We start from the raw sequence: 27,150 nt of genomic DNA, 5'->3' as shown, positions 1-27,150 counted from the left end.
TTAATTATTCTATATGGTGTGAGGTAGATGTCCAGGTTCATTTTTTTGCATGTGGATATCTAGTTATCCAAACATCATTTATTGAAAACATTATTCTTCAAAAACTAATGATGTACTGTATGGTGACTAACATAATAAAATAAAATTAAAACTAAAAAAAAAAGAAAACAGTATTCTTTCCCCCATTGATTCTCTTGACCCCTTTGTCAAAATCAATCAACCATAAATGTTAAGGTTTATTTCTGGATTCTCAGTTTGTTTCCATTGATCTGCCTGTCTATTTTATGCCAGTATGCACTGTCATCGTTACTTATGGCTTTGTGTAGTGAGTTTCGAAAGCAGGAAGGGTGACTCCACCAACTTTGTTCTTCTTTTCAAGGTTGTTTTGACTGTTCTGGGTGCCTTCCATTTACATATCAATTTTAGGATAACCTTGCCAGTTTCTGCAAAAAAATCCACTGGGATTTTGATAGGGATTGTGTTGAATCAGTAGATTAGTTTGCAAAGTGTTGTCATCTTAACAATATGAAGTCTCCTTATCCATGAACATGTGATGTCTTCTTTCACTATTTTGTAGTTTCATTGTACAAAATTTATACTTCTTTGGTTAAATTTATTCCTAAGTATTTTATTCTTTTTGTAAATGGAATTATTTTCTTAACTTATTTTCACATTGTTCATTACTAGTATATAAAGAGACAGTTGATTTTTGTAGACTGAACATATATTCTGCAACCTTGCAGAACTTATTTATTAGCTTTAATAGTTTTTGTGAATCCTTTATGTTTTTCTATATTTAAGAGCATGTCATCTGCAGATGGAATTAGTTCTACTTCTTCCTTTTCAATATGGATGCCTTTTATTAACTTTTCTTGGCTAATTGCCCTGGCTAGAACCTCCAGTACAACATAGAATAGAAATGGTAAGAACAGACATCTTTGTCTCATTGCTTTTCTTAGGGAGAAAGCTTTTAGTCTTTTACTGTGTAGTTAAGATGTTAACTGTAGGTTTTTCATAGATGCCTTTTATCAGGTTGAGGAAGTTCCCTTTTATTCCTAGTTGGTTGAGTGTATCATAAAAGGGTGTTGGATTTTGTCAAATGCTCTTTTTCTGCATCCGTTGAAATAATCACATACTGGGGTTCCCTGGGTGGCTCAGTCAGTTAAGTGTGATTTCAGCTCAGGTCATGATCTCAGGGTCGTGAGCTCTGCCCTCATCACAGAGTCTGCTTGAGATTCTCTCTCTGTCTCCTCTGCCCTTCCTCCACTCATACGTGCACATGTGCTCTCTCTTAAGATAAATAAGTAAATAAGAACTTTAAAAAAAGTTATAAAAAAATAATCATGTACCTGTAGTTTTTGTTTCCCCTCCCCTATTACTTGTGTAAAGTAACCACCAAAAAAAATTTAAGACAATTTCAAAATCTTCCTCAATTTTACTACCTGAACCCAATTATATTTGCTTCCACATAATGCAGTTATATTGTATTTTTAACTTTATTTTTTAAAAGATTTTATTTATTTATTTATTTATTTATTTGAGAGAGCATGAGCAGGGGCAGAGGGAGAGGGAGAAGCAGACTCCCTGCTCAGCAGGGAGCCTGATGTGGGACTTGATCCCAGGACCCTGGGATCATGACCTGAGCCAAAGGCAGATGCTTAACCACTGAGCCACCCAGGCGCCCCTGTATTTTTAACTTTAATAAGCGTAATATCATAACCTTAGATCTACCCCTTGTTTTTTTTTTATTACTTGCATATTATGGGGTGGATTTTTTAGGAATACTATTGTTTCAAAATGAAGGGGGATGGAGTTGAGTATCCTGACTCAGGTAGGAACAGGTGTTAGAATGGGAAAGAAGGAATGAAAGAAGCAAAAATATTTACTGAGCAGATGCTCTTTACCAGAGACTCATTGTTTCATTTAACAATAATCTACCCCCTCCCCCAACCCTTTGACTGAGGTCTGGGAGGAAATCAAGGTACTCGAGGGTGAGAGTTCCATCATTATCCCCAGATAACCAAGGAGCATATCTGGATACAAACTTATTATCTAACACCAGAAGCTGAACCATTTTCATTTCACTACATTTCGGGAGGGTGAGTGTTATAAGCTGCTAAATCTTTTTCTTAAATCTATTAGCATTTCTGTTTACCATCTGACAATAATGCAATTGGCATGTTTTTGTGAAATGCCTGATGATGTTCAAAGATACTAAACACTGTTTTAAAATAGGGAAAGGTGAAGTTCTGTTCATTATGAACCCTTGATTTAACCATTACCTCTTTTTTGAGCTACATTGCTTAGTTGGGGATTTGAATTAGGTAATTGGGAATATAAAAGAAACCAAAAGAATAACTTTACATAAAACTTAGGTTTCTAGTTAGAGTTTTTTTTCATGTACTTAACAAAAATATTAAAATGTCCCTTTCTAGTTTGGGATGCATTACTTCTTTGTAAATTAATCATATTTTCAATAGTCCATTATCAGTATTGCACAGTGATTAAAAGCTTGGGCTATGGAATAAACAGACCTGGATTTTAATACAAGAACTGCCGTACAGTAGCTCTATTGCCTTGGACAAATTATTTAATCTTTTTGAGTTTTAATGTCCTCATTTGTAAATTGGGTTTAGTAGTAGTAAAATACCTCTGCGGTGGAGAGGGAGAGAGTGCGTGTGTGGGTCTGTGTGTGTGTATGTGCAGGTATGCATGTGTGCATGTGATCATGTGTAAAGATTAAGTTAATTTACACATTGAAGCACTTAGCACAGTTCTTGACACATAGCTACAACCCATAAAATGTAAGCTGTTATTATTATTAATACAATCCATTCTAGCCATAGGATTTGTATGAAAGTTTTATTTTCTTCAGAGGCATCTAGGTTTAAAGAACTAGAGGCTAGAGCTAGACTGTGCCAACTAGCTTAGGGTCTTGGACAAATTACTGAAACTTCTGAACCTTTAGAGATGTGCCTCATCTCTAAAATAGAGTGATAATACCAACTTGTAGAGTTGTCATGAGGATTAAGTGAGGTAATAGTCTTAAAACAATTAGAGCCTTCTTTGGCACTTTGAATTCCTTCTGATAACATTGTTACAGCTGAAATTTATAAGACGCTCAAACCATGGCTATCAGAAGTTAGAAAGCTTTTCACATAACAGAAGATCAGGTTTACCAGTTATGGGATACGTTCATATCATTACCAATCAGGGCTGAGAATCCTGAAGATGAAGATGTGTTTCAGGCTTTAAAAAGGAAGAAACATTGAAAGAAAGGAAGCCTGTTGGTAAAGATGTGTACATCTCAAATGTGTACAAGATTACTGTAAATACTAATACCTCTTTTAAATGAGTAACTGAAATAATTAGTTCTCTAAACTGTCTGGTGATAATAGTTTTGGAAAATACGTATAATTTGGAAAAACTTCCACATCAAACATGGGTAATGTACACTACTTACATTTTGGTATAAACAATTTCCTAAAGAATAATTTTTTCCTTTTAAGGTGATTGGTCTGTACATTGCATGATTATAGGGAATTATAAATCATATTCTATGAACAGGGATTAATATTTTTAATTTTGAGGGATTTTTGAGGGTAGGGTAGATTGTTTTTCAAAGTCTTTGTATAACCTGGATTAAACTGATGTTTTCAGGTGTAGACAGCAGTTGTCTTATATCTTTCTCAGATGCTAACAGGGCATTAAATCATAGGCCTAGAAGCCAGAATCATTGTCTATTTTTCTGTAAAAGGTATACTACTAACATATGTGTGGTATTTGTTTTTGTTTTTTTACTTTGACCTGATGATAGCTTCTCAAAGAGATGACAGAAAGATCACATACATTGTACCTGGCTTTAAAAAAAGATTTACTGTTAGGGGAAAAGAGTATCATTGTTTGGTTTGTGTCTTCAACTATATCAAAATTAAACATCTGTATATGTCAAATATATTTAGTAGTAATTGAGAAACAAATGAGCAAGTGCTAAGCATTTACTGTCTTAATAGTCATATTTTATTCCTGTTAAAGAATTGACAGTTTTAACAGGACGCTGATTTCAGGCCATTATTCTTTTGTGACAATTTATTTACTTGAATAAAAGTAAATGACATTTAAATGACATTTAAAAATAAGCACGTGAATGTTCTAAAAACAGGAATAATGTTTTGATAAGACTTCTGATAGAAATGCCAAAGTGTAACTTTCTAGGTTTGAGTAAGGGAAGGTATAGATGCCAAATCCTGGTTTTGTGATTCAACTTTGCACAGGGCTACTCTTTCACCAGTAACAAGTATGATGGCAAAAAACATCTACCATCTGTGACATTAGAGTCGCAGCACAAACTCTGAGCTCTTTTCCGTATGCAGAGTACTTTTGGAGTGTGTCAGAAGTGTGTGGAACTCCTAACTTCCCCATTTGTACCTCTTATTCTTTACTCGAAAGGTTTCATCTGAAGAGGACTGGTCTTACAACAGCAAATTTTCACTTCATCGACAACATCATGCAGATGGTAATAATGAAATGCTGCTTCAGATTGGATTTCATTTCAAACTCCCGGAAAGCACAGATACATTACAGACATTCAAAGATACCATTTACCTTACCCAGGTAAGGCATTTTCATTCTGGAGTTCAACTGGTTCCTTTGGTTAACATAGGGGATCATGTAGATTTTGTAAGCCTTACGTGGTGAAAAAATATTCAGGTTTTTATTTCATTGATTGAGGAGTTTATCTTCTTCAAAGCAGATGAATGATGACATGTAATACTTGAAATAGTTAATTTTTGGCATTTGTCTCTCTTACAAAGAACGAACAGCTCACAATGTTCTACAGCAAATTGTGCATTAAAATGTTCCCTAGCTCATGTCACTATAAAGTGTCAGTAATTAAGAAAATAGCTTTCCCCAAGGATAAAATGGAATAATGGAACACAGTAGAGTCCAGAAACAGACTTATGTATAATATAATCACTTGATTGATGGCCATGATGCCACTGCGATCAGGTGGGAAAGGATAGTTTTACCAATAGACAGTACAGTATCAAGTGGGTATCTTTGTAGGAAAATACATGAACTTTGACTCCATATACAAAAATTAATTTGATCAGTGATCAAGGAATCAACTGTGAAAGGTCTCATTTTCATAACCTTGGCAAAGATTTCTTAAACAGGACATAAAAGACATTAACTATAAAAGAAAATAATGATAAATTGGACTTCACTAAAATTATGGACTTTTGTAAATTAAGACATCATTAAGAGAGATAAAAGACAAGCCACAGATTGGGCAACGGAATCTGTAATACATATATCTGATAAAAAGATTTGTATTCAAAATAAAGAACTTCTATGAAGTAATAAGAAAAGGATATAACCTATTAAAAAATGGACAAAAACCTTGAACAGGCACTTCACCAAAGAAGATATCCAGTGTTCAATAAATATGTGAAAATGTGTTCAATTTCATTCTCAGTCAAGGAAATGCAAAATTAAAATCATGCTAGGGTACCCCTACACTACAAGGTACACAATGTCATTTTAGCACAATGGCTAAAATTAAATAGATTGACAATGCCAACTGTTGGTGAGGATGTGCGACAGCTGGAACTTGTAGACATTGTTAGTAGGAATAGAAATTTGTTTAATCACTTTGGAAAATTTTATGGCAGTTTCTATCCAAGCTAAACATTTGCTTCCCCTCTGAATCAGCATTTCTACTACAAGCTATGTACCCAAGAAAAATGAGTGCATATGTCTGCCAACAGACATCTAAGATAATGTTCATACCAGCTTTATTCATAATAGCTCCAAACTGGAAACAGCCTAGATGTTCTTTAACAGAAGAATTTATAAACTATGGTATATTTATGTAATGGAATATTCCATAGCAATACAAAAGAATGAACTGCTGATATCAGCATCAACTTGGATGAATCTCACAAACATTATGTTGAGCAAAAGAAACATTCAAGTTTTAGTTATAGACAAAATGAATGAAGATGATGGAGAGCAAATTGGTGGTAACCACTCTTGTGGAGGGGATAGTGAATTATGGTTAGAAATGGATATCAGGAAACTCTGTGGAGTGCTAAAAAAGCTTTATATCTTGATCTGGGTGCTGGTTACATGGGTGTATACACATGATAAAATTCACTGAGGCATACAATTAAGATATCTGCATGTTACTTTATGCACCTTACTGGATTTTTTTTTAAGATTTTATTTGTTCATTTGAGAGAGAGAGGGACAGAGAGAGTGCAAGCGAGGGGGAGAGGCAGAGGGAGAGGGAGAAGCAGGCTCCCCGCTGAGCAGGGAGCCTGACATGAGGCTCAATCCCAGGACCCGGAGATCATGACCTGAGCCGAAGGCAGACGCTTAACCATCTGAGCCACCCAGGCGCCCCTGGATTATTTTTTAAACAGCTCTATTGAGAGATAATTGACATACCATAAAATTCACTCATTTTAAGTGTACAATTAAGTGATTCTTAGAATATTTATTGAGTCATGCAACCGTGACCATAATCCAATTTTAGAACATTTCTGACATCCCCAAAAGATCCTTGTGTCTATTTGCAGTTACTCTCCTTTCTCACCTTCAGCCCCAGGTAAACATTAATCTGCTTTCTGTCTGTATAGATTTTACTTTTCTCAACATTTCTTGTAACTGGACTCATACAATGTGTGATGTTCTGCATCTGGCTTCTTTCACCTAGCATAATGTTTTTGAAGGTCTTCCATGTGGTAGCATACACCTGCACTTCATTCCTCTTTCTTGCTAAATAGTATTCTGTTGTAAGGGATATACCATATTTTATATATCCATTCATCTCTTGATGCACATTTGGATTATTACCAATTTTTGCCTATTATGAATAATACTGCTATGAATATTAGCATACAAATCTTTGTGTGCATATCTTCATTTCCTCTGAATTGAAATACATGCGTGAAATTGCTGAGTTATATGGAATTTATATTTAACTTTGTAAGAAACTATCGAGCTGAATTTTAGGTAATATTTTCTTCTTAATGTTTTCATTTACTCTCTTTATTTGCCAATTTTATTTCACGAACCTGTGAACTACATGCATGCATAAGACTATATTAAAGCCAGGGCTTATTTATCTGATGTCTTTGCCATACTTGTTTCAAGTTCAGAGAGAGAAGGCAGGAGCCTAATCTCAGTCATATGAGTTGATCTGAAATAGATTTGAAGTTTTTGTTAAACATGATCACATTTTAATTTTTGCATCTTAGCACCTAAAAAGATACCAATTTTAATCTAAACTCATGCCTACTCTCATCAGTTTTCTCCTATATAAAAACAAAAAAATCTGGATGGAAGCTGAAGCAGAAAACTCTAAGCCAAAAGAATACTCCTTTTTAGAAGATGATAAACTAATAAAGAAAATTTTAATGTTTTAACCATAAGCTTATCAGTTAGGGAAGTTTTGATGTGTAATTTATGAACTTACCATAGAACACAAGTTAAAAGATAAAGTTGATATCTGTCCCTTTTAAAGTATTGAAGTTCATCATTATTAGCTTTTCATAGACAATATTCTATAAAAGAGTCTCAGTTTTGATATGTGAAATAGGATGATCCTTATTCGTGTGTGTGTGTGTGTGCACGCACACGCGGGAACCTTTTCAGCTGTTGTTTTTCATGCTGGCTGTCCTCCTCCCAGCTGTTCATTTTATTACTGTTACTTTATTCTATTTTCTCAAAACGACATTCAGAGAACTGACAAAAATAATTGTTCTTTCTGAACTCATTAGCATTAGCAGTACATAGTTAGGAGCTGGGTGTACAAGTGGAATTGTTTGTTGCTGGGTTTTGTTGGTGATGGCTTTCATATGATAATTTAGCACTGGTGTCTTATCAGGCATTGGCTTGGAATTGGATTGTGTTAGTTGTACCTTAGAACTTTCTAATGTACTAGATGGGATCTGAGATGGGAAAAAAATCAGAATTACGATTTTTTTTTGTTTTAGTGTTGAATTTTCTTGACTGAAACATAGACAGGAAATGTTAGAGTAAAACATTCTTTTCCCCCTTGCTACTTTGATTTTAGAACAATTATCTTTGACATGTGCATTAGAAATAAAAACCTTTCTTTGGTCCATTTTTTCTGTTCCTGCTTCCACCCTCTCTTCTTTCTCTCGTTGTTGTCAGACTGTTCTGAAGTGCCTGCTTGGGTACCACTTCTTCAGACGGTCTATAGAGCAATTTTTTGCAACTTTCAGAAAAATCTTGGCTGAGAAAGCTGTGCGGTAAGTTTCTTCACATTTAGATCTTTTCCTATCTTCTCCTTATCTTACAACAGCAAAAGTATCCTCGGTTTTTACTTCTTTCATTCTTCTAATATTCCAGAATAATCTTGCCTCACCTTTCATTTTCCTACCTTACCCTGTTATACTGTATTCCAAATAGCCTACTTACCTTGGCCCACTCTCTTAAGCTATGTTGAACAGTCTCACTGCTTAGTCTGAGGACTGTCTAACCTTCACATCGAAACTTGATCAATTTAACTCTGCCAGTAGGCCTCTTACTAGCCACTTAGGAAGCTGGGCTAGTGACAATCTTTACTAACCCCTTAGCTTATAGCTCCCTCTAGTGCCTTCATTTATTCTTCACATATTTATTAAGCACGTAATCAGGGCTAGATGCTTGGGGATGTCCTTAAGAGATTCATATTCTTTAGGGGTCCATTTTATCTTCCTATGTTGCGTGTAACTTGATCACAAGAACAAAAAAAAAAAAAAAAAGGAAGACTATGTTGTAGGCCCAGGTGTTGATGATACTTGCTACCTTGGAACTATTACTTGTTTGGTAAGCAGCACTGAGATTTGATAGAAGATCCAGGCTATGCTGAGCTTGTAAGATGGATGGGGTCAGTAAAAGAGAGGAGTGATGGGCGCCTGGGTGGCTCAGTCGTTAAGCGTCTGCCTTCAGCTCAGGTCATGATCCCAGGGTCCTGGGATCGAGTCCCACATCCGGCTCCCTGCTCAGCGGGAAGCCTGCTTCTCCCTCTCCCGCTCCCCCTGCTTGTGTTCCTGCTCTCGCTATCTCTCTGTCAAATAAATAAATAAAATCTTTTTTTAAAAAAAAAAAGAGGAGTGATTAATAGAGTACATTACATACTAATATATATATATATGCAACATGTAATTTAGCAGTCAAGAACACAGTCAGCATTCTTTGCGTGTCTACCAAATGCCTCGCCCTGGGCCATGAGATGTGTTGTATATCTTCTTACATAATTCTAACAACATCTCCAGACATCTATGTTACTGTTTTCATTTTATATTTGAGTAAACAGGCTCAGAAAGGTTAAGTATTTTCCCAAGTTCTCAGGCAATGAATGGAGCAAGTTTCTGCCTTTTAAACTACAATATTATGTCCTTTCACAATTGAGATAAGGGAAATTCTATAACTACTGAGGTGTTTGGTTGAATTTTAACATCAATTTGCAGCACTTAAATAAAGCAGACATCAGAAATTTGGCACATTAAAAGAGGCCTTATTGGAACAATAGAGAAAATCAACAAAGCCAAAAAGTTAGTTCTTTGAGATGATCAACAAAATTGAAAAAACTGTAGCTAGACTAGGCCAAGAAAAAAAAAAAAGAGAGAGAAGATTCCAATTACTAAATCAGGAATGAAAGAGGGAGCACTACTGTTGACCTCAAATAAATAAAAAGGGTGATTAGAGAATACTGTAAATAATTGTATGACAGTAAGTCATTTAACCTAGACAAAATGGCAGAAAGACACAAATAATGAAAACGGACTCAAGAAGAAATAGAAAATCTAACTAGATCTATCACAACTAAAGAGATTGAGTTAGTAATCAAAGATTTGTCCTCAACAAAGATGGCTTCACTAGTGAATTCTAAAAAATATTGAAAGAAGAATTAGCACCATCTTTCACAAATTTTTCCACCCAAAAAAGGAGAGGGGGAAAACACTTCCTAACTCATTCTGTGAAATCATTTTTATTCTGATACTAAAACCAGACAGAGACATATAAGAAAAGCAAACCAGAGACTAATATCTTCTATGAATATAGAAAGAAAGAAATCTTCAACGAAATACTAACAATCCAAATCCAGCAGCATATAAAAAGGTTTATAAACTATAATCAAGTGGGATTTATCCCAGGATGTAAGATTGGTTCAACCTATGAAAGTCAATCAATGTAATACACCGTATTAATAGAACAAAGGAAAAATAACTACACGATCATTTCAATAGATGAAGAAAAAAATTTCAACAAGCCAGGACAAGGAGGGACTTCCTCAACCTGATAAGAGCACCTATGAAGAACCTAAACCTAATATCATGTTAAATAGTGAAAAAAAAACCAGAACATTTTCTCCCTAAGATCAGGAACAAGACAAGGATGCCTGCTCTTGCCACTTCTAGTCAACACTGTGCTGGAGATTCTAGTCAAAACAGTTAGGCAAGGAAATAAAATAAAAGGCATCCAAATTGGAAAGGAAGAAGTAACACTATCTCTGTCTGCAGATGACATGATCTTATATATAGAAAAGCTTTAAAAATCCACCTAAAAAACCTATGAGAGCTAGTAAGTTAATTATTATAATGACTATATATAATTATATAGTTTTATATATATATTATATATATATATTAGAATATATAATTCTATATAGAGAGAATGGATAAACGAAATGTGTTCCACTTACATGAAATGTCCAGAATAGGCAAATCCATAGAGACAGAAAGTACATGAGTGGTTTCCAGATGCAGAGGAGAAGGGAGAACGGGGAGCTGCTGTTAACCAGTACAGTACAGTGTTTCCTTTTGGGGTGATAACATTCTGGAATTAGGTAGTGGAGAGAGTACACAACCTGTAATAATACTAAAAGCCAACAAATTGGAAGCTATAAGGGTGAATTGTATGGTATGAATTATATCAGTTGAAACATGGCTTTATTGGAAATTCTTATTGTCAGGATAATTTTTTTTTTAATTTTTATTTATTTATTTGACAGAGAGAGAGAGATAGTGAGAGCAGGAACACAAGCAGGGGGAGTGGGAGAGGGAGAAGCAGGCCTCCCGCCGAGCAGGGAGCCCGATGTGGGGCTCGATCCCAGGACCCTGGGACCATGACCCGAGCCGAAGGCAGACGCTTAACGACTGAGCCACCCAGGCGCCCCCAGGATAATTTTTTTTTAAAGATTTTATTTATTTATTTGAGAGACAGAATGAGATAGAGAGAGAGCATGAGAGGGAGGAGGGTCAGAGGGAGAAGCAGACTCCCCGCCGAGCAGGGAGCCCGATGCGGGACTCGATCCTGGGACTCCAGGATCATGACCTGAGCCGAAGGCAGTCGCTTAACCAACTGAGCCACCCAGGCGCCCCAGTCAGGATAATTTTAAGTAAATGAAGAATATAAATTACATTCTGTCAGGAGAGCTTAGTCACATGGCTTACCCCTAGTTCCAAGGGTAAGGGATGTGATTCTGGAGGATGGAGCCCACCTATAGCTCTGTGACTCTGGAGGACAGGGGAAATGGGTTTTTGTAAACAGCTAGCAATCTCCATCACAGTGGCAAAGCTGGAACCTAGGTCTTGTATCCTGGTCCAATTTCTTTTTACCCTACCATCTGTTTCTCCAAGGAGACTGATTTCATAAGTGTAATCAAGCAAGCTGCTGAAAATAGACTTTTTTGAAACTAAAATAAGATTTGTCTGCTAACAGTGGGACTGAGTAGCCTAGGAAATGACTAAGCATTTATCCTTCTTATATGTAAAGATTGTCCTCTTTAGGGAAGGATGCATGAGTGTATAAATACAGGTACAATTTTTAAAGGGAAAGAGGCAGTTCCAGACATTTTCCAGGGAAGTGGGATTGTACAACAACCCTTTAGGAAGGATAGTGGGCAGTGGCCTTCTGCACTTTTATGAACAAAGGCGTCATTCATTAGCCCTTGCTGGCACCTACTGGTTTGGGTAAACCCAGATCCATGATATTGGCACGTGGCACCATCTGTCTGTGGAGTGTACTGCACTATGCTAGAGACCAGAGCACTCAAGAGTCTTGATTATCCTCCTTCACACTAAGTTCAGCTATGATAGGCCACTAGTTAGGGCTTGCCTCAGTGTCCTTTTCCTTTCATTGCTAGCAAGGGGTAGGAATTCTGCATGTATGTAAAAAAAAATTTTTTAAGTTTAAAAATTCTAAAAGATTATTAACATTTATCTATTAAACCAGAAAAGAAATTACAGCGAGAAGATTGTTAGAACAGATACACAAAAATAAAGATATCTTGCAAGTAGTTCTGAAAATTGAAATCGAGATTGAAAACTCAAATGTTTCTGGGGGTTAGGAAAGTAATTTAAATGGATAGGAGTATGATTATTGGGAATGTGACAAAATGGAACATATAGGCCAGGACTTAAGACATTAAACAATATCCAAACAAGAAACAAAAAAAAGACCACCAACCTCAAAAAAACCAAAAACACCCACCTCTGTGGGCCAGTTAAAATCTGTGTGGGGCATCCCAATCAAAATACCAATGGCATTTTTCAAAGTGCTGGAACAAACAATCCTAAAATCTGTATGGAATCAGAAAAGACCCCGAATCGCCAAGGAAATGTTGAAAAAGAAAAACAAAGCTGGGGGCATCACGTTACCTGATTTCAAGCTATATTACAAAGCTGTGATCACCAAGACAGCATGGTCCTGGCACAAAAACATACACACAGACCAATGGAACAGAATAGAGAGCCCAGATATGGACCCTCAACTCTATGGTCAAATAATCTTGGACAAAGCAGGAAAAAATATGCAATGGAAAAAAGACAGTCTCTTCAATAAATGGTGCTGGGAAAATTGGACAGCTATATACAGAAGAATGAAACTCGACCATTCTCTTATACCATACACAAAAATAAACTCAAAATGGATGAAAGACCTCAATATGAGACAGGAATCCATCAAAATCCTAGAGGAGAACATAGGCAGTAACCTCTTCGACATTGGCCACAGCAACTTCTTTCAAGACACGTCTCCAAAGGCAAAGGAAACAAAAGCGAAAATGAACTTTTGGGACTTCATCAAGATAAAAAGCTTCTGCACAGCAAAGGAAACAGTCAACAAAACAGAGAGGTGACCCACAGAATGGGAGAAGATATTTGCAAATGACACTACAGATAAAGGGCTGGTATCCAAGATCTACAGAGAACTTCTCAAACTCAATACCCAATAAACAAATAATGAAGTCAAAAAATGGGCAGAAGACATGAACAGACACTTCTCTGAAGAAGACATACAAATGGCTAACAGACACATGAAAAAATGTTCATCATCATTAGCCATCAGGGAAATTCAAATCAAAACCACATTGAGTACCCCCTTACACCAGTTAGAATGGCAAAAATTGACAAGGCAAGAAACAACAAATGCTGGAGAGGTTGTGGAGAAAGGGGAACCCTCTTACACTGTTGGTGGGAATGCAAGTTGGTATAGCCACTTTGGAAAACAATGTGGAGGTTCCTCAAAAAATTAAAAATAGAGCTACCCTATGACCTAGGAATTGCACTACTGGGTATTTACCCAAAGACATAGATGTAATGAAAAGAAGGGCCATATGCTCCCCAGTGCTCAACTGTGGAAAGAGCCGAGATGCCCTTCAACAGATGAATGGATAAAGAAGATGTGGTCCATATATACAATGGAATATTACTCAGCCATCAGAAAGGACGGATACCCGACTTTTGCATCAACATGGATGGGACTGGAGGAGATTATGCTAAGTGAAGTAAGTCAAGCAGAGAAAATCAATTATCATATGGTTTCACTTATTTGTGGAACATAAGGAATAGCATGGAGGACATTAGGAGAAGGAAGGGAAAAATGAAGAGGGGGAATCAGAGGGGGAGAGGAACCATGAGAAACTGTGGACTCCCAAGAAACAAACTAAGGGTTTTATAGGGGAGGGGAGTGGGGGGATGGGTGAGCCCGGTAATGGGTATTAAGGAGGGCACGTATTGCATGGAGCACTGGGTATTATATGCAAACAATGAATCATGGAACACTACATCAAAAACTAATGATGTACTGTATGGTGACTAACATAACATAATAAAAAAAAGTCTTTGTGGGGCAAAGTTCAGTCTGGAGGCCACCAGTTTATAGCAGCCTCTTGACTGGAACCTAATATAGCAATATGCAGCAAGGAGTTTAACATTTTTCATCTATTATTACCAAAAGAAGCAACACAAGAACATAAAATGTTCTTAGCTCTTGCGTTGAAAGAAAAAACTGGAAATCATTCAAATGCCTAATAATTGGAGAATGATGAATCACACTGTGGTATAACTGTATAACCATTTAAAGCACAGAGATGCTAGCAAATTCCAGGGCATGGAAATGTACATATGTGAAAACTAAGTGAGAATAGAACACTAAATGTATATGCTACAATATGTGTTCACAAAGATTGGAAAAGAATTTGGAGCAATGTAAATAATTCGATGCTCATGAGGTCTTTTTTTTTTTCCTGAAAAGAAACTTACATGAAGAAAAAGAAAATGCAGGTCACCTCTACCAAGGCCATCAGTAAAATATCTAGTTGTCCTCTGGATTAGATCCAGCTAAGCACAAGCATGACTATTTAATAGGTTATGGCTTTGTCCTAGAAGTTTTTATTTTTGCCTGAAAGAGATAACTTAATTTCCTACTGTGGTATACATTGATATTTTGTTCCCTCAGAATTCTGTTTTTACTTTTTTCCTATTTACCCTACTTTATAAATGTGGATCCAAGGAAAGTGATTCCAGTCCCAAACTTCATGAATGACACCCCTCCTTCCATACCACTCATGAGTTGACACTGAACCAAGTCTCTGGGGTAATAATAGAACGTTGCAGGTTCTTTGGCTTCTTTGGTATATCAGGAATTGCTCAGACTTCGGGGGTACTTCAGGTACTGGGAGTTCCAGAATTGTGGGCTGGCACCAAAAGTGGATTGTCCATGGTGGTTGCCATTCGATGCCCATGCTTGGCTGGACCAGCAGTTTCTAGAATATCTGGTGACTAGAACCCCTCTCCTCCTATTGTTACTCACCAGTCTGATGAGGACTTCCTCAGCTTCTCCTCTCATGATCACTCCACACACAGTCTATAAAGCAATGGCTGTTTTTCAGGACTCTGGATGAGAACTGAGATTTCCTCTTGTTCGGGGTCTTGGGTGTGTGTCCTGAGGAGGCAGAGACTGCGGCTGGCTCGATTTTGTGCACATAGGCCAAATTTAGGTTGGTTGGTGGGGCCATTATATGGAGGCTCAGGGTGATATAAATGAGTTCAGAGATCAAATCTTTTTAACAACTATAAAGGTTACTTTCCGTGCTGATGTAAGGTAAAGATCTCTAGTGGGCATGGATGATGCTGCCCTAGAATCTGTTTCTACTGAGATTTCTACTTTTGGGCTGCTTCATCTTCACTGAATTTTCTAGAAGTTGCTCCACAGCACTGATTTTGTACCATAACTCAACATACGTGAATGCTTACAAAGGGACTTAATTTCTCTGTGCCTACCTATCCAGGCCTAGAAGTAGGTAAATCTCTCTCTCTCTCTCTTTTTTTCTTTTTTAGTTCAGACAAAATTGGTATTTTTACAAGGAACTTGGCTGGAAATTTCTGAGTATAATTGCAGATTGGCTTGACTGACAGATCAAATTTCATAGGTCTGTTTTCCTATTTCATTCCTTCTGACTTAGTGTTGGGACTCAATACATGCAGATTGTATCCTGTGGTCATTTTCAGTTGGCACAATTTCCACTCCGTCTGTGAGATTCTTTCTTTAGAGTGTATTCACTGCTCTCATTGTTGTGGTCCCAGTGGTCTGGTTCCTGAATGAGGACATTTCTTTATCTGCTCACAGCTGATATCATCTCTTGCTGGGATGGTTTTCATAGCTTTCTGAATGGTCGCCCTAAACCCACTGTAGGCACCTCCCCCACCCCGGTGCCTCCATTTCTTCTTTTGGTCAGCAGTATCTTCTTTTGGAATGCAAATCTGGTCCCTTCACCCACTGAGCTTAAAAGCTTTCTGTGACTTCCAGTAGCCTCTAGGACACACACCAAAACCTTCCCAGGTCTGGTCCCTGCATCTCCCTGGCCTCCCTTCCATTGTTCCTGGCTCTCTGTGCCTGTTAGTTCTTTGCCTGTGAATTCTCTGCTCAACACACATGTCCTCTCCGGCTGCCAGGTTCTGCCCTCTCTCCTCGTCTCTTTCCTCTTCTTTGAGACTAATCCTCATTCCTCGGCTAGGCCTATTTCCCCTACTATCTACACTTGTAACATTGCTCACTCCTTCTTAGCACTTACTACTGTTTAAAGTTTACATTTATTTGCGTGACTCTTTGATTAAGTCCTGTGTTCTACACAAGCCAATAAGCTCCATGAGGGTGGGCTCCTGTAGTTTTTTGCTGGGAGAGGGGTGGACCATTACCAGCATGTAACACATACTGTAGGTGCTTACTGAATCTTTATTGAATGACCATGATTTCTTCTTGCTTCATCCTTCTGGAATTTTGTGGCCCCACCTCATGTAAGTCATACCTTCACCTATGATTATCTCACTAGCCAGCCTAACCCTATTTAAAGGTTCTACCTTTATCTGAGCTCTTCCAGCTTTTAGGAAAGCATCTGGGCTTAGTCTTCAAGAGACCTTATCTGCATCCTTCTTTTCCTTCCTCTGTGAAAATCCAGGCCCCACTCTAATGAGGAGTCCTTGCAGCTCTGACCGTCTCTGCAGGTTCTCTCCTTGGTGACCTCTCCAAATGAGCCTAAGAACCTCTCACTCATGAGCCTCTCCTACTACAACTCTAAGTTAAAAGCATGAGATAACAGGGGTGCCTGGGTGGTGCAGCTGGTTGGGCCTCCCACTCTTGGTTTCAGCTCAGGTCGTGATCTCAGGGTGGTGGAATCGAGCCCTGCATCTGCGCTCAGTGAGGAGTCTGCTTAGGACTCCTCTCTCTCTCCCCCTCTTCTTCTCCCCCTGGCTTGTGCTCTCTAAAATAAAATAAATAAAATCTTTTTTAAAAGTACGTGATAACAGCAGCAATGAAAGAGTGATTTTTCAATGATGTTGCCAATAATTAAGAGTCCTGCATAAAGTTCTTTAGTGCCTCTTCAATAGGAACTAAATTCACTTGTCTCATTGCTGCAATTTACCATCTGTTCTGCTATAATGAAGGAATTACATTCATAAGAAATTTTTCATTATCAGAAGTCATGATATAAGACCAATTGCTTGAGTAGAAAAAAGGGGTTGGGGAGGGCACCTGGGTGGCTCAGATGGTTAAGCATCTGCCTTCAGCTCAGGTTGTAATCCTGGGGTTCTGGGGTGGAGCCCCATGTCTGGCTCCCAGCTCAGCAGGGGATCTGCTTCTCCCTCTGCCTCTGCCTCTCTCCCCTGCTCATGCTCTCTCTCTCTGTCTCTCTCTCTCAAATGAATAAATAAAATCTTGAAAAAAGAAAAAAGAGAAAAGGGGTTAGGGATTGGACAGTGTAAGACTCATAATAATGTTATTTTTCCTGTAGAATTTTTTTCTAATACAACTTTTTTCTTCAGTAGTTATGAATATATTTGTAAAACCCATCACTGCAAAAAAATTTAGTGTTTGACTACATATACCATTTACTCTGGAATAATAGTCTGCTTTCCATCATTGCCTACACTATCATTAGCAAGGAACCTTTCATACCATCCTATTTCCTCGATCACCCATTGTTACAATAAACGAAACACTAAGACTCCCAAATAAATCAGCTGTTATAGACAACCCTTCTGTCATACTGAGGGGCTAGTTACAGATCTAGTATAATAATGGTAGACATAATGCTAATCAGATTCCCTAATTTATCCAACCTAATTTTAAAAAACACCCTCAAGCCTGCAGTTTTCTCAGATCTACACACTTACGTCAAACAATAACACGTGTGCTTCGATGTTTTCCCCCGAATCAGGTGATGCAGGCCCAGTGTGTCAAAATAGAGACTGAATTCTACCGCCGCAGTCGCAGCGAGATAGTGGATGGGCAAGGCTACACCATGGGAGCACTTTATTGGCAGCTGAATGACATCTGGCAGGCTCCTTCCTGGGCTTCTCTAGGTAAGTGTTGCAGCATTCTTTGTGTCTGTGAGAGAAAGCAACTCCGGTGCGGAGACGCACTGAGAAAGCACGGAGCCTGAGGGGTCAGATTAATCGGGGTAGACCCCAGCGCAGTGGAGGGGTTCCTCCCGCAGCCCGTGAACTGCGGCCGCCCCGCCCACCTTCCCGGTCACTCCGGGAGCCTTCACGGCAGCCTTGTTCGAGTTCGGGGCTGTGCAGAGTCACAAAAGCCGGCTGATGAAGGGGGTAGATTCATGCATGAAGGTCTCAGCCATGTGTCTTACAATGATTGCTTAAAATTTTGAATTTAATTAGGAGGAATTTCCAGGCAAAAGAAGCATTTATGTAAGCTTCTTCCTCGGAAGAATTCAGCCAAGTGGAAGGCTGGCCCAGCTGAGTGTTAAAATGTCCTTTTCCCAGATTCCCCTCTAGGTCCATAAGGTCATCTTTATTTTTGCCCTAGTTATCTGTTGGGGGGAAACGTGGTGGAGTCAGACATCCACGTAGGAGGGGTTAGCAGTTGCACCGGTTCCTTTGGCAACAGGGAGATGACTGGCATGGTGCCTGCAGTTTGAATTATTCTATTTTGATATATTTTTAAAAATCAAGGAGTAATTATGAATCTTTGGTGTTCACTAATGGTGGTTTGAAAAGAAATTCAGTTAATAATGTACACAAGAATTTGGGGCCAAAAGTGAGGCAAGGCCATACAATAAAAAGCCCCTTTGCTGGGTGAGGCTCTTCAACTAGCTGTGAATGCAAATCCAAAGGAGTCCATTCCCCGCGTGCTTTGATTAGTGTGCCGAGTCACCTCTTGCGGTGAATTGGAGTCTCGATCGGGTTTCTCTGACCAAACTGTTTATCAACACCAACCAGATAAAAGAGTATTGGATGAGAATCAGGGGTAGCCTGGGGAGAGTTGCCTTTCTGGGAAGCTTAAAACTGGACAAAGAGATACTGTTCAGAGACACTTGGACCCTGACCCTGCCTTCTTGTACGTGGATGAGGTCGTGGACTCCTGAAGCAGAGTTTGGTTCGAGAATGGGGAGAGCCCAGTCTTTGTTAATCTTCCCTTAAATGACTGTATTGCAAATTATTTTAATGAGTTCTTTAGAAAGGGTGAGTAAACCCAGGAACCAGGAGTATGATGGCAGAGCAAGAATTTGTTTTCTAAAGTCTCGCAGGACAGTGCCTCCGTGGAGAGGATCACCATCTTCTTGTACCTGGTACAGAAAACAGGTGCCAGGGAGGAGTTGTGACAAGGTATGCTGTGTCTGCTCCTGGTCTGGACAGCCTCACAGCATCTGTTTAACTCTGTGTCGTTGGTTTAATGAATCTGGTGCTTATAATGTGTGCCAGTGAGGGTGGGGGAAGGCATGTGTCAGCTCTTATCTGAAATGGTGATCCTTTAAAGGGCTCGTAGCCGCTTGGAATCTATAGATTCTTACACATTTCCTTATAAAAAATTAGTCTCATTTTTAGTTATAATTTTGCAAATACAGAAATCCACCTGGGCATTTATTTTGCTTGGCTCATAAGCTTGGACAGGCATAGAGCTAACGGAAAAGCCAGAAATCCCACAGCATTTTTAGCTGGCTCTGCAGGGTATTATATTGGTAGCCATATTGTCACTGATGAGTAACTAGTGTGTGTCCCAGGGAGACCTTGTGCTTCAGTTGCTATCCTCCTGTGTTCTGTGTGTGGCCATGAAGCTGGAACCATGCATGTGAAGTCTCTTCTGTAATGGATACCACACGAGAGTCTGTAAGTTACCTCAGGTCTGAGCCATCTTCCACTTATGAGAAAACTTTCCAAATACAGTTGATGTTTGAACAACATGAGGTTGAACTGTGCCGGTCCATGAAGATGCAGATTTTTTGGGTAAAGACAGTACAGTACTGTAAATGTATTTTGTCTTCCTTCTGACTTTCTTAGTAACACTTGCTTTTCTCTAGCTTGCTTTATTGTAAGGATACAGTATATAATACATATAACATATAAAATAGGTGTCAATTGACCACTTATGTTATCAGTAAGGCTTGGTCAACAGTAAGCTATTAGTTAAGTTCTGAGGGAGTCAGAAGTTACCTGTGGATTTTTGACTGCACAGGGGTTGGTGCCCCTAACCCCATGTTGTTCAAGGTCAACTTTGTAAGTTCGAGTTCATTTTATAGATCTAATGTGAAAGGCCTCTCCACCCCTCCCTGCTTGTTGTTTTTAAGGGGAAATATTAGGAGTTGGAGTTGAAGCACTGAGAGTTGAAATTTTGGAAAGCCAGAAGAAATTGGTTCTCTCTGAACTTCAAACCACATTTCTCCATCTCAGCAGCTTGCACTGTGAATTCTGGACATGATCCTCCCCGCCACACACACTCCCTCGCCCCTCCTCCACCCTTTCCCCCTCCCTACCATCTCTCTGGAAGTTGTTCATTGGTGCAGTGCTTTGTGGGAAAGAGCTTTTTGGAATAGAGGCATGGTGACACGTTTTTTAGTTTGGGGGTTTAGCATCCTGGACATGCCAACAGGGCACAGAATTCATAGGTTCTCGAAAGCTTCTAATTGTATCAGGGCAACTGTCATCAACTGTCATCTGTTTGGATGTTCTCCTCGCGTCTGCACTTGCCAGTGGCATTTGTGATAATGGTTGTTTTATTTCACTCAGAGGCTTTTGTACTTACGGGAAAAGGAAGGAGTCTTTGAGTTCTAAATAACTCTTTCTGTCACGTTTTTATTTTTTTTTCCCCCAAGTGTTCTGTTTATATATTTTTTTAGGTGTACCATTCAGTGATCTGACATTTCTGTACATTTTGAAATGCTCACTATGATAAGTGTAGTTACCATCTGTCACCATACAAAGTTACTACAATATTATTGACTACGTTCCCTATAACTCTTATTTTTTTTAAATTTTAAAAGACTTTATTTATTTGAGAGAGACAGTGCGTGTGAACGGGAGGAGGGGCAGAGAGAAAAAGAAGGAGAGAATCTCCAGCAGATTCTGTGCTGAGCTGCTGAGCATGGAGACGCGGGGCTCAATCTCATGCCCAGGAGATCATGACCTAGGCTGAAATCAAGAGTCAGTTGCTTAATCGATTGAGCCGCCCAGGCGCCCCTCCCTTTAACATTTATAAATGAATATTTATAATGTTTTATACAAGTGTAATCTTTTCTTACAGTTGCTAATACACTTAATATTTTTACTTCCATGCTACCGATTTCCTTCTTCATGTGTATGTAGTAAAAAGGAATACTGGAAGCAGAATTATGTATGAGAAAGTGCTGCCTAGAAGTCAGGTCTGGGCTCCGAGTACTGCCTGTGGCATGTTTGATGTATGGTCTGAGCCTCCCTTTCCTCACTGTAAAGTGGATGTGAATGCTTGCCTCACCTAGATGTGAGGATGCCGTGAGGTAAAGACTGGAATGCCCCGAGGCCTCAGTGCACGTGGGTTCATGCCCCTGCTATGCTCAGTCCCTAGAATCATGACAAGTCAGCATAGCTGGACCATGGGGGAGATGACCCTGACTGCTTGACCCTGCCCATCTCTTAACTTGCCTATTTTTAGAGTATGGAGGAAAGTGGAAAATGCTTCATTACTTTGCTCGGCGTTTCTTCGCTCCACTGTTGCCAGTGGGTTTTGAGGATCAAGACGTGTTTTTCATCTATGGTGTGTCAGACCTTCGCTCTGACTGCAAGGCAAAGCTCACTGTAAGTTGCTTGGAGTTTTTTTCTAAGACAGAATGAGAGTTTTTGGTCATCTCTTTAGTTATTGGTTGTATTTCTTCTGGGAAAAAGAAAAGAGAAATTAATTTGTATTGAAATGTTTCTAAGTGCCTGTCGCAGAAAATGGGCTGTCCTTGGACTCAGAATGCCTGTACCTTCAGGGTAAAACTCTGCCATTTATCCCATGACCTTAAGGCTTAATGCCTTGATGATTCAGTTTCCTCATCTGTGAATATCATATCTTCACTTGTCAGCCTGTCTTGAAGGATTTCAATGGGCAGTGAATAAAATAAACTATAAAATAATTAGACGAAAGCAAATTATAAACTGTAAAGTGCCACTATGATATAAGGTTATATAATCACAAGAAGCTGGAAATAGCCTGAACTTGACAGAAAGAAATCCTTAAAAGTGGTTTGTTAAAGTGAAAATCTGTAAAAGAATTCCGAATGTATATGGAAAAATACACCTGTATTTAAAACAATGCGAGGCAAAAAGGGAGGAACTCAAAGAGTCTCAGGTGGTTGCAGTTTGGGGGACACTGCAAATAGGTCACAGTTACAGAATAATGACAGTGCACCAGGTCCTGTGTCTTCCATAGATTACTTTATTTAACTCTCACAACAGCCAGTGAAGTTAGTGCTGTTCTTATTCTCATTTTATGTGTGAAGAAACAGAGCCTTTGAGGAGTTGAGTAACTTGCTTTGTTACAAGCTCTGGTACTCAGTGGGGCTGCAGTTAAGCCCAGGGCTCATAGGCTCTTAACTAGTTCTGCTACTCTGACTTCCATCTATTATTCTCTAAAAAAAAAAAAAAAAAAAGATAGCAACCAAGAATGTTTGTTTTTGCTCTGTCTTGTTTCTCCCCAGGTGAGAGTCCACACGTGGAGTTCCCTGGAACCATTGTGCTCCTCTGAGACGGAGCATTTTGTCCTGAAAGCAGGGGAGGCCGTTCTCCTCTATAAGGAGTCGGTGCCTGTATTGTTGGAGAATTGTGGGAATTGTACACGGCAAAGCTGTGTGGTTTCCTTTTACCTTTCAGCTGACAGCCAACTTGTGAGCCCAACCAACTATCACTTCCTGTCTTCACTGAGTGAGAGCGTGGGGCTCCACAAGGCGCACATCACCGTAAGTACCAGTGGCCTGGGGTCCCCGTGGCCTTGCAGAGGTGCCTTGCTTCTAGGGCAAGCACATGGCATCCTGCATTTTGCAGAATTTCTCCTTGGTACTGAGTTTACCCGGGACCTGGGGAATGGTAGTCTCTTCCCACTGGAAGCAAAGACCAAATGACTGCTTTTCTAATTCAGTGTCTGTCAGAGTTTCGGGTTCCTGCCACCCCCACTACCCCTTGGCCCCTAGTGGGCTGGACCGGGGCAGGAAGAGGCAGCGGGACTTGTCATCGCATTCCAGGCTCTGTCCCCGGCCTTTCCTGCTTCATCCCTGAAGTGTCATGCCCCGCCCTGACAAGCCAGCAGACCTGTGTAAAGGAGGGGACCAGGCAGCCCCAGCAGAAACACTCTGACTTTGAGGGTTTAAGGACAATCGATGAATTTTTAAAAATTTCCCTCTGCTCTCTTTGGTTTATTGCTTCAAAGTAGCTTAATCACCAAATCTATAATTGCCAAGAAACAAATGGGATGACCAGGATGTGTTGTTATAAAAATTGTGCAGCTGGAGAACGTGGAGTCTGTCTAGTTGATTGAAAACCTTTCCTACCCTTTCCCCAACACACGGACACATGGACACACGGTGATTGAATGTATTCTCTAGAAAGTTTTACTCTCTGTTTAGTGAAGGTTAAATTTGTTTCAGACCTGTACTTCATTGAGAATGCTTAAGTGACAGGGCTTATTTGCATTTACTTAGAAATAATCGTATTAAAACTCAGTCCTTGAAATGAAAACCTATCTTTCTTTCTAATTAATAGTGAAATGTTCACATGATGAAATGTAAGTCATCTGTGGCAACCGAGGTAGAGCAGCCTGAAGGGAATGCCATACATTTACACAGCTTCTTTCCAGAAAAACAACAACAACAATCATGGCAACAAAACCGAAACACTGTAGCAGACAAATTCGCAGTCTCTAGACTTAGAGTTTTGAAATCTTTTTCTCTTTCCTAAACCAGGCCTTCATTACCTTGGGACAAGTGGGTGTGGGAGAGAAGTGGGACTTGTTCCTTTGTCCTACCGCATTTGGATTTCAGTGAGACTTGCCCTTCCTAAAGGGATATAATAGTAGTAATAACAGTTAACATTTTTTTTAAATTTTATTTATTTATTTGAGAGAGAGAATGAGATAGAGCATGAGAGGGGGAAGGGTCAGAGGGAGAAGCAGACTCCCCGCCGAGCAGGGAGCCCGATGCGGGACTCGACCCCGGGACTCCAGGATCATGACCTGAGCCGAAGGCAGTCGCTTAACCAACTGAGCCACCCAGGCGCCCCGATAACAGTTAACATTTACTGCAGGCCTAACACGGGCCAGGCACGCGGGTGTGCTGTCCCCAGTAGGATGCCAGGAAGCTGTTGACCATACCTCCCGGAAGCCAGGCTACGAGCTTGACCCTGGGCTGTGCAGTCACATGTAGAGATGAGACTTCAGATCGGAAGCAGGCAATACGAGGGAGCCGGCAGCAGTGTCCCTTCTGGCTTTGGCCTCCGAGCAACAGTAGCTGAGGCGTCCCTGGCAGCCTTGCAGGCCGGCTGGGGCCAGCCGCGCGGATGGCATGCCGGGGCCTGCCTCAGGGTCTTCACCCAACCGCTGGGCGGCGTGATTGGGAATTTAACATCCAGCTTGGGACCTGACTCTCCGAAACTCCGAGAGATACCTAATACGCTTTGTTCAGTTTCTTTGCGGTTTCCTCCAAAGTACGTTTTCTTGTTTATAACTCAGAACCCTCCATGATGTGTAAGGCCAAAATTATATAGAGTAAAAATGGCTCCTTGAAATTCTCTATGCCACACATCACGTGCAACGTCAGGCCTACGGTGTGGCGTGTCTGCATGTTGAGGGGGTCACGTTTCATGTCAAAGGCACAGCCTTAAATACCAGATCAGTCTCAGCTGCACGCTCCCACTGAGAGAAACTCACAACCCCCTACCCTCTGGGGCCCAGCCCAGCCCAGCCGCGCTTTAGCGGGCGCTAATTGGCGAGTGAATGACAGGGCTTAAATTGCACTTTCCTTTGCTGATACTGTGTGGGATCTGCACGTGTTCAAAGTGCTAATAATGTGGCTTTCTGGTACTATACAGCAGAAGAGAGAAAGCTCTAACGGTAGAGCTTTTGTAAATGCCTGGCAGGCGGCTGCCTAGGTTGCTGGATCTTTCTAGAAGAACAAGTTCCATGGTGGTGCTAGCTCCACATATATCCTGAGAAAGTCATTGAAACTTCCCAGCCCTTATGCCAAAATGTTCCTCTCCTGATCCCCTGAGAAAAACTGTAAAAGGTATAAAGCTCTGAGCTTCTTGTGAAATATTCTCCTTAATAATTGGAGACGACATATTTCTACACTTGGCTGGAGATTACAGTTTGGTAATTTCCCACAGCCTTAAATAAATTCCCATGTATTTTCTAGTATCTGACACAGTACATGGAATGTCAGACTTTGGCAGTGACAGAGCCAAAGCTGGAGGAGATGCGCTCCTTGTTGGCCCCCGTAAATGTTCCGATAGGCATTGTGGATAGAACAGGTAGGTCTCCCCTCGCCGTTCACTTAATTTATCTTTTTCTTTCAGGCCATCATCTCTCAGCAAGGTGACACATTTGCTTTTGATCTGGAAACCTCCACTGTTGCTCCCTTTGTTTGGTTAGATGTAGGAAGCATCCCCGGGAGATTCAGTGACAATGGTTTCCTCATGACTGAAAAGACGCGGACTGTATTATTTTACCCTTGGAAGCCCACCAGCAAGAGCGAATTGGAACAATCTTTTCGTGTGACTTCCCTGACGGATATTTACTGAGGGAGTGAGTGCAGGGTGGATTTTCAGCGGACCCTGGAATAAAGCCTTTCTAAGGCCCCAGCTGGAGCCGAAGACAGCCGGAGACAAGATCAAGAAGCGAGGAAATTTGTCCCCCTGCCGCCACATGTCCGATTCATCCTTCTGTGCAGAATTTGTATGGTGTGTTCTGCCGGGGAAGGCTGCTTACTCAGGTGACATCCTCCAGCAAGGCTGGGCATCGGTGTCCTTCAGCCTGTGCCAGGCCTGTGACTTTAGCCCTCCCCCTCCAGCTCTCGCACCACATGACCCAGTTATGACCCGACCACCTGAGCTGAATGCAGACATCTAACTGACTGAGCCACCCAGGCGTCCCAATAAAAATGATTTAAACCCGAGCTAAAAGAAATACCACTTTGCTGCCAGGGTCAACAAATATAAATCTAATTCACAGCTTTTGAATTGGAAAATGCACCCCCCAGGATGGTGCTTCCATTCACGGAGACCTCATTATGTGCCAGCACTGGGCCTAGCCCTTAGCTAAACTTTAAATTTATTCTTCAAGGCAAACTTACAAGGGCAGTGTATGTATTCCCATTTCACTCTAAGAAAACTGAGCATAGAAGTGAAGTAACTTATTAAGAGCTAGGAAGGGCAGAACTGTGATACAAATTCTGGTCCATCAATTTCAAAGCCCACCTCACAGGGGTGAGCCCGGTAATGGGTATCAAGGAGAGGAATGTGCTGTATACACGTTATCTCCGTAAGAGAATGGTAACGTTGGAAATGGTCTTCCACAGCTCATGTGTGGCGCTGTGTTTAGTCATCTCTACCATTTTAATAGATTTTATTTTGCCACACATACTGGGTTAGAGTCTGATGTACTTACTCTTGGCTTTGGATTTCTGAGAAGACTTTTCTGCTAATAGTTATGCAAACATTAACAGAGAGAATGGAAAGAGCTGGGTGGGGCCCTTCTGCCATGCTGGATGCAAAGCACATTCGAGTGTGAGATGAAGAGAGAATTCACGGGATTGGATTCCGTCTTCTCATGTGAGAACCAAGAGGACAATAAAAATGGTAATTTCCTCATTCACATTCACTGTAACTCTTCTTGTTTTTTTTCTTACTTGACTTTTCATTGTGAGAGGTTTTCAAACCATGGGAAGTCACTTGGAAAATAAATAGGAAGATTGTTTTCTCTGTTGGAATGAAAGTGAATTGGAGCGCAGGAGAAATAAAGCTGAGATTCTCACACAGTCCCAAAGTGACAGGGACCTGAGACAGAAAGAATCCTCTTGTCTTAGATATGAAACTTGCTCCCCAACTTGGTAAG

The 27,150-nt window shown here is 40.1% G+C and overlaps 1 protein-coding gene across 3 annotated transcripts in view; it reads left to right on the top strand.

The window, feature by feature from the left end:
- Window positions 1–27,150, top strand: part of MANBA (mannosidase beta) — a 111,379-nt gene extending 84,229 nt beyond the window's left edge. For 2 of the 3 annotated variants that reach the window (XM_035030178.1, XM_035030179.1), the window contains 5 exons: window positions 4,450–4,614; window positions 18,017–18,161; window positions 21,724–21,866; window positions 22,751–23,008; window positions 25,614–27,150. In XM_035030178.1, coding sequence (XP_034886069.1) covers window positions 4,450–4,614; window positions 18,017–18,161; window positions 21,724–21,866; window positions 22,751–23,008; window positions 25,614–25,838 — 936 coding nt within the window. In that variant the 3' untranslated portion in view covers window positions 25,839–27,150. The remainder of the gene's footprint in view (window positions 1–4,449; window positions 4,615–18,016; window positions 18,162–21,723; window positions 21,867–22,750; window positions 23,009–25,613) is intronic. The other variant, XR_004683737.1, reaches the window with a different exon arrangement.

Source organism: Mirounga leonina, unplaced genomic scaffold (genome assembly GCF_011800145.1).
Source record: "Mirounga leonina isolate KUSES-001 unplaced genomic scaffold, KU_Mleo_1.0 Mir_357, whole genome shotgun sequence".
In the NCBI taxonomy this organism is placed as follows: Eukaryota; Metazoa; Chordata; class Mammalia; order Carnivora; family Phocidae; genus Mirounga; species Mirounga leonina.
Note: the sequence above shows the minus strand (reverse complement) of the source record. Positions and strands in the feature narration are given on the sequence as shown.